We start from the raw sequence: 13,892 nt of genomic DNA on the forward strand, positions 1-13,892 counted from the left end.
AGGAAGCAGTGATGGGTATTCTAGACTTAAAGGCCCAAAATAGTTAACATGTATAGTATTTGAAGCGATATCATATAGGAGAGGAATTAGACTTGCTTTTTTGACTACATAGAATACATGCACTGAATAAATTTTTTTTAAAAGCAAACAACATTTAGAGAATTGGGCAGAAAATACATTGAAAAATCATTAAGTAGAAGCTTTAAAGGTATGCATTAGACTAGATGAATAATTGGGTTTGGACCAAGAATATAATTCTGGGATTTTGTGATACATATATGCACACACATGCATAGATACATGCATACACATACATATATACTTGTGCACACATTCACACATATGCAGTGTGTTGTGCGTATACAAATTTACACATGTTTTGTATATGTGAATATATATGTACATATGGATTAATGAATCAGCAAAGCTTCTAAAGAAATCAGTATCCCCCACAATATTGGTGATCTCCACACATCTAAGTATATAAACCCAGTTCTTTTCTTGAAGTATATTTTTATTAGTAAAGACAACTTTAGACACTTTATGAAAAGAAATTTTTCAAAAGAATAAATAATTTGTAGGATTTTTGAAAAATGATGCTATGTATTTGATCTTTAAAATTCCATTTTGGACAAATGATGTTTTTTTTTTTTTTTTTTCATTCTGAAAGAAGACCATGACATCAGGGAAGAGATACCAGGACATGCACATGAATTGGGTTTGAGTAAGGGATTGTTGTGTTAAGTCAATAGCCTCACTTTCTTCTTCAGAGCCATCTTGGTCCAGTGGCCAGATATGAATCACGGCAACTGGAGATGGTCCTGGAAGTGAGATGCAATCAGGGTTGTGGCCTCCCCAAGCTCACAAAGGTAGTAAGTATCAAGTGTCTGAGGATGAATTCATATTCCTGTCCTCCAGACTCCAAGGCCAATGCTCTATCCATTGTGCCACCTAGCTGTATAATTTTGGGACAAAATTTTAAAAGTAAACCCTATGTTCTTTATGAAATGGAAGGTTTTCAATTCAAATTTAAAATGTACAAATGGTTTCAGATAGAGTGTTTAAATTACTCAAGTAGATTGCCAAGCATCATTAACTACTTCTGAAAAATGTATTTACTGAGTAAATTTCACAAACACTGTTACAATCATTGAAGTATCAAACATTGAAAGAATACCTACATCAAAGAAACTGCTAAAATAATTTTTTGGTAAAAAAAATCTCAGGTATTTTTTATTTAGTTATATCTATCTCTGTATATAACTAATATAATACTCATAGAATATTATTAGTCATTAAAGCAGGTTCTTTGGAGAAGACATTTTATTATTCTACTAAAACTATTACCTTATATTCTTGAAATTATTATAAATTGTGTCTTCCAATTGATTACATAAATAAAAATCCAGAACTTCATCCTTAACTGTACATTGAAAAAATAATTTCCAAGATATTCTAGGCATTATCTCAGCTTATACCTTCTTATTACATATGAGGAAAAAGAAACCTAAAAAGGTGAGGATAATAAAGGAACTTTTTTCTAATTTGTGACAATAAGGTATAGAAAGGATAAACTTGAATTATTGATCTTTTCTTCTAATGCTTTTTCTTTCTAAGTTGGCACTGTTTTAGAAAGCTGGATATTTTATCAAAAGTCACTGATTTTTATTAAAAAAAACACTAATAATAATTTTTTTATTTAGAAAACTTACCCCTTAATGCAGGCAGCAGGTACCTTTCTTTCTTGTCATCACATTTGTTACATTCACTAAAGTACTGGAGTAAAAAGACATCGACAAGAACCCACATCAGGGAAGTGGCTAAAGCCACCTTACAGTAAACGAATCTCCTCATGACTCTCCTTGATTTCTAGTTAATACACAAAATATTGGCAGCTCCTACTGTGTTGAATCCAAGCCACAGAGGTAAAGATCCAGGACAAAATCAGGGGCATCCCACTGAAATAAAAAAAGAAAATTGATTTACTTTAGATTCTTTTGTGTTTTTTTTTTGAAGTGGCAAAATGTCACATATACAAAGTCTCCAAATGCTTAAATAGAAAAAATGAGAAATCAAGAATCCAACTAAATGAGATTTATAAGTAGCCTAGAAGTCTGAATTTCTAACACTTGATTCTTAATTTAGTTTTGTACAACTATGAATCCAGCCAATTCACTTGAATTGTCTTCTTTTATTTCTTGATATTTTAAGTTTAATTAACAAATCTACAATGTGTTGTAAATCACAATGAGATTTTAAAATTTTCTGGTTTTGTGATGGAGGAACAACATAATAAAACAAAGTAATCCAAATTACATTCTACTCCTTTCTGACACAGACTTCTATTTGCTGAGATAATGTACACTATATTCTTGGAATATTTAGGGGCAGAATACACATGTGGGTAGTATGTGTATCACTTGGAAGTAATACTGTATTTAAATGTGAAGATATTTAGAATTACTTTAAGTATTTAAGTAAATACCATGAATAAACATTCTCTGGTTGTACAGTAAATTACTCAGAAAATTAAAACTCCATCATAGCACTTTATAAAGATTCTTTACAACTGTTTCACAACTTTTCAATCTAGATATGTGGCTCATTAGTTGAAAGTTATGTCAGAGTTAAATATAGAGATACCAGGAATATTTTACAAATCTTTGACTTAGAATTAAAACATTGTTTGAATTTCCTGTATCATAGCATATATTTATTGCTATATATGCTCAATCATTGAATGACAGGCAAGTGACTTCCCATCTTACAGTAAAAGCCTCACAGTCTTACCTAGTACTGTTCACATTTCAGAGAGTTTTCTCAAAAAAATTAGTTAAAAATACATAACATATATTATACAAATTTTAATTCTGATCTAACTTACAAAGAAGCTGACAGTCATTCATGAATAATGCTATAATGTCAAATGTATGGTATAGCTTCAATTTAAATTACGATTTGGAGACTTCTATGGAAGGAATCAAGATGGTAGAATAGAGTACTCAACTGAAGTCTCCCAACATTCCCCTCTAAACAACTTTAAAATAAAACTTTAAATCAAATTTTGGAGTGTCAGGGGCAGCAAAAGGTCAGTGATAGGACTAAGGAAGAAACAGCATCAACAGCTTCAGGATCCCTCAAGCCAAAGACAAAAACCAGAGTTCATAACTAGTCAGAAAAAAAAAAATATTTACAGAGAACTGCAGTTCTAGCACTAGACCTAAGTGCAGGTTCTGTTTTGAGGCACAGAAGAATAGTTTTAGTCAAAAGGGAATGGAAACCCTGAGAGACAGTATCACTTCTAAGCCCATGGGATCGCTGAACTAGATGAATAGTACCATTTCTAGTTCCAAGGGAGAAAGGACTCTAAGGAGCAGCACAGATTGCAATCCCTAGGGATAAATCAACCCTCCTGAGGAAGACTCAGAGGGTAGACCAAAAGAATAGTGATCATGGCTTTCCCCAAATCACACAACCTTGGAAGCACCAAAAACATCCAGAATCTCAGGGGTAGCTTCACAATTGTAGGAAAAAACCGAAAGTCCCATTCTGGGAACAGAGTCCATTATTAAAATAATGTTCCAAGTTGAGAAATAAGGTGGAAAAATGAGCAAATATAATAACAAAAATATAATATAATAACTAGAAATTAGAAAGCTACTAGAATGATGAGGAAAATCAAGATACAAATGGAGAAAAAAAATTAATAAAAATAGCAAAGTCTCAAAGTAAATTGCTAATTGGAAATAAGACCTATAAGGACTCTTGGAGAAGTTTCAAAATCCAAGAGGTGGGAAGAAAACTGGGTAAATAAATAAAAACAAAGAAAGTAAATTATGAAAAGCAAATGAATAGCATGTTAAATACTAAAAAATGGCTTACAAACAGATTTGATCAAATAGAAAGATAAGTACAACATTTAACAGAATAATATAACTTCTTTAAAAAGTAGAAATCATCAAATGGGAATAGACACAGAAGTTCACTAAAGAAAATAATTAAAAATTAAAATTAGGTAGGTAGAAAACTTCACAATACATCAAAAAACAACAAAACTTAAGAGAAGGAAAAAAATAAAAAGGAATTATGAAATATCTCACTGGGAAAAAAACTGAACTGGAAAATAGTTCAAGTAGAATTAATTGAAGTAATATTGAATTACTCAAAAGCTATCATCAAAAAATCTAAGCATCACATTACAAGAAATTAGCATGGAAAATTGTCCTGATATATTAGAATAAAAAGATAAAAAAAAATTGAGAGAAGTCACCAAACATCTCCTGAAAGAGATCCCAAAAGGACTACTCCCAGAAATAATATAGTCAAATTCCAGAATTCATTGGTCAAGGAGAAAATATTGCAAGTAATCATAAAGAAATAAAATATCAGTGAGCAATAGTAATGATCATACAAAATCAAATGAGTTATCACCTTAGAGGAGTTTAGTAAGTAGAATGTAATATTCTGGGAGGATATTTGGGATTATAACCAAGTAATGATTGGAACTATAAGCATTAATTAACTACCTAGAAAAACTGAATAATTGGGAAACACCCAATGAAATACATTTTTAAACTATATTTTGATTTCAGGATTTTTGTTTAGTTTTTTTAATCCAATGCTACTTTAAATTAAATGCCTATCATTAAACCACACAATTCATCTGAATAATTTTTTATTTGTATTCAGATGATGCCTAGATTGATTCATTTAGTCCTAATGTCTCTCAACATATAATCTCAAATAATTACAAATTTGTCTCAAAATATCTCCATAGGTCAGCGTTGGTTTCTATGTTTCACTGAATAAGAACCCAGATCTTCTTTTACACCAAAACAGCCATAAATGGATAAGCTTCCACAGAAGAAATTAAAACAATCTATAGTCATATAAAATGCTCTAAATCATTATTGATTAAAGAACTAAAGATTAGGGTAGCTAGGTGGTGCAGTGGGTAGAGCACCGGCCCTGGAGTCAGGAGTACCTGAGTTCAAATCCAGCCTCAGACACTTAATAATTTACCTAGCTGTATGGCCTTGGGCAAGCCACTTAACCCTGTTTGCCTTGCCAAAATAAATAATAAAATAAATAGATAGATATATAAATAAATATTAAACAACCTTGAGATATCATTTTATACTTATCAGATAGACTAAAATAATAGAAAACTGACAAGTGTTGAAGAGGATAAATAAATAAATCTTGGGAAAACAATATTTGTTTTGTGGAATTGAAATGATCCAACCATTTTTGAGAGCAATCTGAAATTATGCCCAAAGACTTACTAAAATATCTATACCCTTCGGGCATAATAAGAGAACACTGTATATAGCATCAACAATATTACTATTTTGTCTATTATAAACACCCAAATAAACTAGAAAGGACAATGAAGAAAGATGTTATCTGTATCCAGAGAAAGAAGTGATAAATAGAAATATGTGTAGAATAATATTGTATATATGCATATCTATCTATATTTAAAAGTGTATATATATGTGCATATGTGTGTATATCTAATGGTAGACATCTCTAGGGTAGGAAAAAGGGAATAAAAAGAAGAAAAAATTGTTCTTGATAAGTTTGTTGTATATTTGAAAGGGCAAGTTGTGCATTGTAGATTTGCAATTTCATATGCACAATCATCTTTTTATTGTACTACATGATGAAAGTGCTGTTTTACTACATAAATTAAAAATACAATTTCTAAAAGTATCTTTTAATATAAATACTCTCCTTGTACTGCTACATATCTGTGAATAATGATAGCATATAAAATGATAAATATAAATAGAGTACACAATATCATCTCCCAAAGTCAGTTGCCAATTGTTGTAGGCTTTACCTCTATTTATACAAAAAAGACTCATAATTAGAATTCAATTATTAGCTTTATAATATTATGACTTCAGTCAATAAACATGTTTAAGAGCCTATTAGGTCCCAAGGACTATGCTAAGTCCTGGGAATACAAGAAAATTAGTTTTACCTTCAATGAACCCATAGTTTAAAGGGGGAAACAATAGTGAACTCAAAATATATAAACTAGTTATAGACAATAAGTGAGAAGTAATCATCAGAAGAAATGCAGAATTAAGGAAAGGCATGTACAGAACATAGATGTTTGGTGAGACTTGAAGGAAACCAAGAAAGCCAGGAGGTTTAGAGCAAAAGGAGCAAAGAGTTCCAGGTATGCAGAAAAGGAAATGGAATGTCTTGTTCTAGAAGGCCATTTACATGAAGGCCACTGTTCAATGACAAAGTACACTGGTGATTGTAAGAATTAAAAAGGAAGTAAGGAAGGAATCTTATAAAGGGTTCTTGCTGTCAAGCAAAAAAAAAGTATTATATCTGATCCTGGACATAATAGGAAAGAAGAAAATGAGTATTTATTAAATGTCTAATACGTGCCAAGCATTATACCAAGTTCTGTACAAATTTTAAATCTTTTAGTACTCATAAAAACCTTGGAAGGTGAAATTCTTATTTTCATTTTTTATTTGAGAAAACTGAAGCAGAGAGGAAGTTAACCCTCAACCACATAGTAAAATGTTTGAGGTTGAATTTGAATTCAGATATTCCTGATTTTAGTCTTCGTGCTCTATCTATTATACCACCCGGATATTATAATTAGTTCACTATCATCCACATTATTGCTAAGCTAATATTTCTAAAGTATAGGTTTCAGTATGTGTAATTCTCATGCTCAAGAAGCTTTTTGGTTCACTTTTGCTACTAGAATATCACATCAATTTCCTCTTTAACATTTAAAGATGTGATATTTCCAAGATATGATACAATCTATCTTTCCAGACATATTTCATTTTATTACTACTCAGACTTTATTTTGTTAACTAAACTGGCCTACTAAGTATTTTCCCCCATTTGGTAGTCAACTTTCTGCCTCTGTTTTCCTGAACATGCTTTCCCTCATACCTGGATACAGTTATCCCTTTTACATGTCAACTTTCTCCATCATGGTTTCAATATATCACAGGTTAGCATAAGAAATTAAATGGGAATTTGGGGAGATTTTTTGAAGTAGCTGCAGATAACATGCAAAGGCCAGCAAACAACTCAAAAAAGTTTTGAAACTCAGAAATGCATAAAATATTTATATAGTATATTACTAATATATTTTATCTTTTAATTTCATACACATATAAAGTTTTAAAAAATTATAATATGACCAAATATTTTATCCAAACTTTATTATAAGATACTATTAAATACCTCATGAAAGAAAAAAGAAAAAGTTCAGACTTCCTTTATTGTATGAAGAGAGAGACATAAAATTTTTAAGCCAATTTTTCAAATCAAGGGGGCATCATATCCCTAACTGAAAGCACATGAAAGGGACAACTATACTTCTCTTACCTTATATCTTCCTTTTGGAGTACCTAGAACTAGTTGTTCAAGAATTAGATGTAGTGCCATTTACTTCAATGGATCTTTTAGCATTTAGCTTTAGCTGAATCACTCTCCAAATTAAATTGTTTACTTATCTATGTGTTTATTATTCCCTCTCCCTTCCTTCTTCCCTGGGCTGCAACAGCCTCTTGATGGCATGGACCTTCTTTTTTTTTATTTTTGTCTTTAAATCCTCAGCACTCAAAACAAAGATTGCCTGAGGGGCGGCTAGGTTGTGCAGTGGGTAGAGGACCAGCCCTGGAGTCAGGAGTACCTGGGTTCAAATCCAGTCTCAGACACTTAATAACTACCTAGCTGTGTGGCCTTGGGCAAGCCACTTAACCCCATTTGCCTTGCAAAAACCTAAAAAAAAGCAAACAAACAAAAAAACAAAGATTGCCTGAAAGATCTCATCAAGGACAAAAAGAAGCAGAAAAGAAATTAGTCTTATAGTGACAATGAGAGACAGCCGATGAAAAATATCAAGTAGCATGAAAGTATCCTTGGAACATTAGATGAACAAAAAGAATACTTCTAAACAATTGAACACATTCTCTATGCAAAATTTATGAAAATTCATGAATAATATTTGCATGACCTGGTGAAGTATTTTTTTTTTTCTGAATCTGAAAAAGAACTATTCACATCTATGACCAGATTCATCAAAATCTCAAAGTCAATATAGAGGGAAAAGGAAGTTGATTATATCTTAAATCATAGAATTTTTTTTTTAAATTTTCAAACATAAAAAAGGTATACTGTTTTCTATTATTCTTCATTTGTTTTCTGAGTAGTCCTTTTGAGCATGTCATAGCTTCAAAACACTAGAGAATTTTAATTCTGAATAATATTGTACTTGATATGAATTTGAATTCTAGATTTAGACCAAGAAGTAAATCTCACGGACAAATATTTTCTAAATTTTAGAACTGAGTTTGTACCTCCACAATTTATTGTCCTAGTCAAAGTCCTTTGCAGAACTACAATAGTTCTACTTATGAAAATATAATCCCTATATTCAAGAGAAGTATCTTTAATTAGAAAAACTTTGGAAGTAGATCTGATTTCTTATCCTCATTAGGACAGAAATAGGCATATTTCAATTGAATGAAAGTCAGTACGATTAATGTTCAGTTTTTTTCTATCATAACCTAAAATCATAAGGATCAAAGGAGATTACACAGGTCAAACAAATCAAATTTTAAAATATAAAGCAGGAGGGATTAAAATGAGGAAAATAATAAATTTTAGAAAATTTCAAAAAAAGATTTGGCAGTAAATGTCTAAAGATCAAAGTCATTGATAATTTTATTTAGAACATTTTAAGAGAAATTAAAAGTGAAAACTTCCAAACAATTATTTCACAATTATTTCATTACTTTCTTTAGTCTAATAAATCCATCAGCTATATGTGTGAAAGATTACAGTACTGAGAGAAAACTAACTTTCTTTTTAGACCTGAAAACAATCCCTTTTTCACTTTTTAAAACACATTTATTCATACAGAGGTCATCTCTCCATTCTGTCACTTGATTCCTATATTCAGGGTAGTTATTGTCATTTTTCCTAAAGATTGAAAGAGGAATATTGCATATGGCATTTCAAAACTATAGTAAGCTTAAAAAACATAAAAATGGGATTCATATTATAGTAAACACTATGGATCCCATTAACTCAAATGCTGTTTGTTTCTTTGCCATTAAGATAACTAATATGTATATGCTTCTTTCATTTCAATATTCAAACCAAGTCAACAAACATTCATTAATCACTATGCTACACTCTGGGAATATTATCACAATATCTGACTCTTGTCTTGATTTATTCTTCAAAGTCTTCTGAAGTCAAAGGAATCCAACCTATACAAAGATATTAACTAAGTAGATGTATAAGGGTGGTGTAAATCTCCACAAATTACAAAATCTTCTAATCCCAAAATACAGATTTATATTCCAGCCTTAAGTATTTGAATTATATCATGTTTCTCAAAAGGTCATGAACATCTACATTCTCCAACAGAAAACAAACAAAAAAAAGTGAGTTAATTATGGTCCATATTTGGTGTTATAGTATGTAACTGATATAGTCATTTTATGAAAACACACACACACACACACACACACACACACACACATTGCTTTCATGGCAAGATGAATGAAGCAATGTAGGAAGGAAGATTTGGAGCTCATTAAATTAACAGGCCACAAAGATAGAAGTTTCATTCTAAAATAAATATGATTTCCCACAATTACCCACATTATATGGTCTTTGTATGCATCATACATTTTTTTCATGTGAATTGTAAAAGAAATTGAAGAGCACATAATTCAGATTAAAAGCTAAACTAAAACTTTTTCATAAATATCTCTGCATTTACAGATTAGACACAAGATATGCCTAATTTCGATATGCCTTATAAGGAAGGGTGAATATTGCAGAAGGGAGCAAACTCCAAAATTTTTTCATTTCATAGAAATAATTCAATTTATAGTATGTATTTAAAAATGCTCAAGGGCAGGCCATTTTCTTTTTTCCAAAATGAATGATTGATTTTTAGATCTTGTTTTTTGAACAATGGGGAAAATTGCTGCACTAGTTGTCAGATAAATTTGTTTTTAATACTATTCTTAATCCTACATGATCTGGGGCAATTCATTTTACATCTTTTAGTTTAGATTTCCACATCTCTAAAGCAAAGTGTTGAACTAGACAGTTTAAGCTCCCTTCCTATTCAAAATCCATGATCTTAATGTAGAGATCAGCACTTTGTGCTGAAATGAATGCTACAGAAAAAGTCATCAAGTACTCATAGGCAACAATTAACAAATGATAGCAACAAATTTATCAGGTGAAATAGGTAAAAATTCACTATTACCTTCAGGCTTTCTAACCACTCATCCCAATCTATTTTCATAGAGCACCTGAGACACGATTTTCTGAGAAACTTGAAAGCAAACTCTGTACCTAAGTTTCTTTACTCAGCAAAATACCCTTGTTCTTGGCAAATATTTCCAAGAGATGATTTGAAATAAAAGGAATTTCTGGCTAGAATTCAAATAAAATTTAAAATAAGTGAGAAGAGATATCAAAGAAGCAAAGTGAAAATAAAAAACAGATTTATTCTTAACCTGGAATAGTCTGCTCAATTTTTTGGTTTCTGGGGAGGGTGTGACACCCACCTTCCCTCTGGACTAAAAGAATTGTAGACCCTTTTTGCCAAAAAAAAAAAAGTTTGCAAGCTATTCTGCTTTAAAAGATACTAGAGGGGCAATGAAGTGGTGTAGTGGCTAGAGCACCTGCCCTGGAGTCAAGAGGGTCTAAGTTCACATCAGTCCTCAGATACATAATAATTATCTGTGTGATCTTGGGCAAATCAGTTAAGGCCATTGTCTTGCAAAAACAAACAAGCAAACACACCAATGAATGAATGAATGAATGAATGAATAAATAAATAAATAAATAAATAAATAAATAAATAGATAAATGATTAGCAGAGAGGAACAAGTAATCTTTCAAAGACTGAAGTCCCAAAAATGGTAGCAGAGAACAGAACAGCAATCAAGAAAACAGTAGACAGTGAATATAACCATTCCCAATATAAATGGTAGCATACAAATTGGAGAAGCAGCAAGCAACAGAAAACAGTCGTCCTCAGAGGACTCTGGTTTTAGAGTTATGAGTTGCAATAGTCAGAAATGTACCCTGGTGACCTATTCCTCTACCCAGCATTCAGTCAAACCTGGTTGTATGTACCTGGTATGTTTGACCCTTTGTACATCTTCTTGGTTATATCCTTCTCTGTGTGTGTGTGTGTGTGTGTGTGTGTGTGTGTGTGTGTGTGTGTGTGTGTGTGTGTGTGTGTGTCAGTGTATGTCTGTGCACCCTAGTAATATGATAACCCAGTGTACCCAATAAATGTATGTGGAGTGATTTTTTTCTTATTTCTTAAGACTTTGAACAGATATAACACAAAATCAATTGTTTAAGCCTTTTGAACTATGGCTTTTAGTGTCTGCTGTACCACAGTATCTCACTAATATAAAATACAATTGTAGACAGCAGAACTTTATGTCTAACATGACATCTACTTTTTCTAAAACTTTTAAAAGATCATTATTTTTAAAACATGGATCTAGATAGTAACCCCATTAAGAGAAGGAAAAAAAAAGAAATGGATTCTTGCTCATTTGCCAGCTAACTTTCATCTCTTATCTCTTCATTCCTTAAAAACATGAGTAGTCACTCTGAAATGCTGGAAGATCCTGCATGGCTTGAGAGAAATAAAAACTAAAGAAGCTTTTTCCTCTTATCCCTTTCAGAGATTCATTTCTAGCATAAAAAGCAGTAAAAACCACAACAAAATTTAGAATGTTACAAGCAGCTTTTTAAAGTTAGCAATGAAGCAGTGCACTAAACTTACCAAAGGATAGCAAAGCTTTCCATTAGCCATAATTGTATCAATACTCTCCTTTCTGTTTTCTTTGCATTGCAGTTACATAAGAGGTAGAAATTTATTCAAATTGTTTTATATAGCAATACTCTAACCTGCCAAAATGAACCTGGAAGGTCATGCTAAACTCAAAGATCCTCCAGGAAATTTAAAATACCAAAACCCACAGTGCTTTAGTCATTCAGAAAATTCCATATATTGCAGAGATTCTAACAGGATCATAGTACAGATAATTAAATTTAGAAAATGTTTGAATGACTAGGTCAAAAGATCAGAAATTAATGAATTTATATCAAATTTCAATCTGCTCTTTACTTCATTGCCACAGTATTCTTTTTGTGGCTAATTTCAATATAAAATTTTTCCCTAATTTGAATGAGTGCATAGGAGACATGTTTATTTAATTTTCTTCTAACATGGAGCTGGTAGTGATGGATAGCATGATGAACAATAGAATGAGGATCCAAAAAGACTGTGACAAGGAAGAATCAAATCTTTTAAAATAAAATTTAATCTAGCTAAATGAGAACTTTTATACTTGAATAAAAAAAAATAAATTACACAAATAGAAAATGGGTAAGTATAACTAGATAACAGTTCATATGAAAACTCTTTATGGGGTTTAATAAACTCTAAGAGTCAACTAAATGATGTGATAGTACCTCAAAACTAATTTAATATCAGAATATATCAATAGAATAGCAATGGGCTTGGAAAGAATTGTGATGTTCCTTCTATATTTGACCTTGGTCTAATTACATTACATTGCATTAGAATTACTTACTTCAGGTCAGCGTACATAATGTTGGAAAAAATTTTAACATGCTAGAATATGCTCACAAGGGAGTATAAGAGAGAGCAAGGAGTCATGCGCCATGACAATTGCATTGTTGTAGGAATTGAAGGAATTTAGCCTATAGAAGAGAAGACAGTTTTATAGTGCTCATTATGAAGAAAAAAAATTAGAGATTGGCCTATAAGGCAGATGAAGATAAAACTAGAAGCAGAGAGGTAAAGAGCAGTTTTCCATTACTAGGGATATTCAAGGACAAATGAATTTTTATTTGTTTAAAATGCTACAGATATGATACACATGCAAGTGAGATTTGGCTTCTTCCATCTCTGAGATTCTATTATTCTGGGCTGGGTCTAAGTCTGTAAGTCCCACTCTAACTAATGAAATCCAAGAAGAATAAATTCACATATGAATGAAAGGAAATTACCCCCTTCCCCCATACATGAAATGCAATGCTCTATTTCACATATTCATCTTTTTTAACCTGGATTATTTTTAAAATTCATGTCCTCTTGATGGAAGTTTACCTTCTTTAAACAATCTTTCATATTACTGCCTACAAAATTCTTTAAATATACTGTCCTATATTACAATCCTCTACTAGAAAATTTTCATTGGTCCTCTACTCCCACCAGAATAATGTATAAACTATTATATCTGGCTGTCAGGATAGTTCACATTCTGTCTCCAACCAACTTTTCCAGTCTTGAATGAGAAACATGTGCATTAGATTCTCTAAGATAGCAGCAAAAGCACTAAATCATTGGAAAGGACTAAGGGTAAACAAGCAAACTAAGGGAAATACAGAGAATTTTTAGTTCCATTTGGGTAGAAGAGGTGTAAATAAAGTTAAAACTAAGTGACAGAGATAATGATAAATGATAAAAAAAAATTTTCAGTGTTTTACTTAGATCCAGCTTTATCTGCCAATGGGCTGCTCTTGTTGCTTGAATATCAAATGTACAATTGCCTTAAAGACTAATTTTATGGAGAACTCAGAGAAGGCAAGTGTTCAAATGAAGGTCAGAAGAAGGACACCCTTAAGGTCTCTCTGAAGAATTTTGCAATAAATTGCATGACATGGGAGACACTGACAAAAGACTACCAGAATGGTGTACCTATGGCAAGGAAGACATTGTGCTAAGAGTGGGGGAAAAAATGGCAGTAACTCAAAAGAAATGAGAAATGAGAATATTTAGAGACATCTCTCTAAAGGTTCACATGGGCTTTTTGTGC

The 13,892-nt window shown here is 31.6% G+C and overlaps 1 protein-coding gene across 1 annotated transcript in view; it reads right to left on the reverse strand.

Annotated features, from left to right (window-relative positions):
- GALNT13 (polypeptide N-acetylgalactosaminyltransferase 13) overlaps nucleotides 1–13,892 on the reverse strand; it is an 870,176-nt gene that overhangs the window by 762,646 nt on the left and 93,638 nt on the right. Inside the window, exon 2 of the mRNA XM_074215960.1 lies at nucleotides 1,713–1,958. Coding sequence (XP_074072061.1) covers nucleotides 1,713–1,854 — 142 coding nt within the window. The 5' untranslated portion in view covers nucleotides 1,855–1,958. The remainder of the gene's footprint in view (nucleotides 1–1,712; nucleotides 1,959–13,892) is intronic.

This window comes from Macrotis lagotis, chromosome 1, assembly GCF_037893015.1.
Source record: "Macrotis lagotis isolate mMagLag1 chromosome 1, bilby.v1.9.chrom.fasta, whole genome shotgun sequence".
Lineage (NCBI taxonomy): Eukaryota > Metazoa > Chordata > Mammalia > Peramelemorphia > Peramelidae > Macrotis > Macrotis lagotis.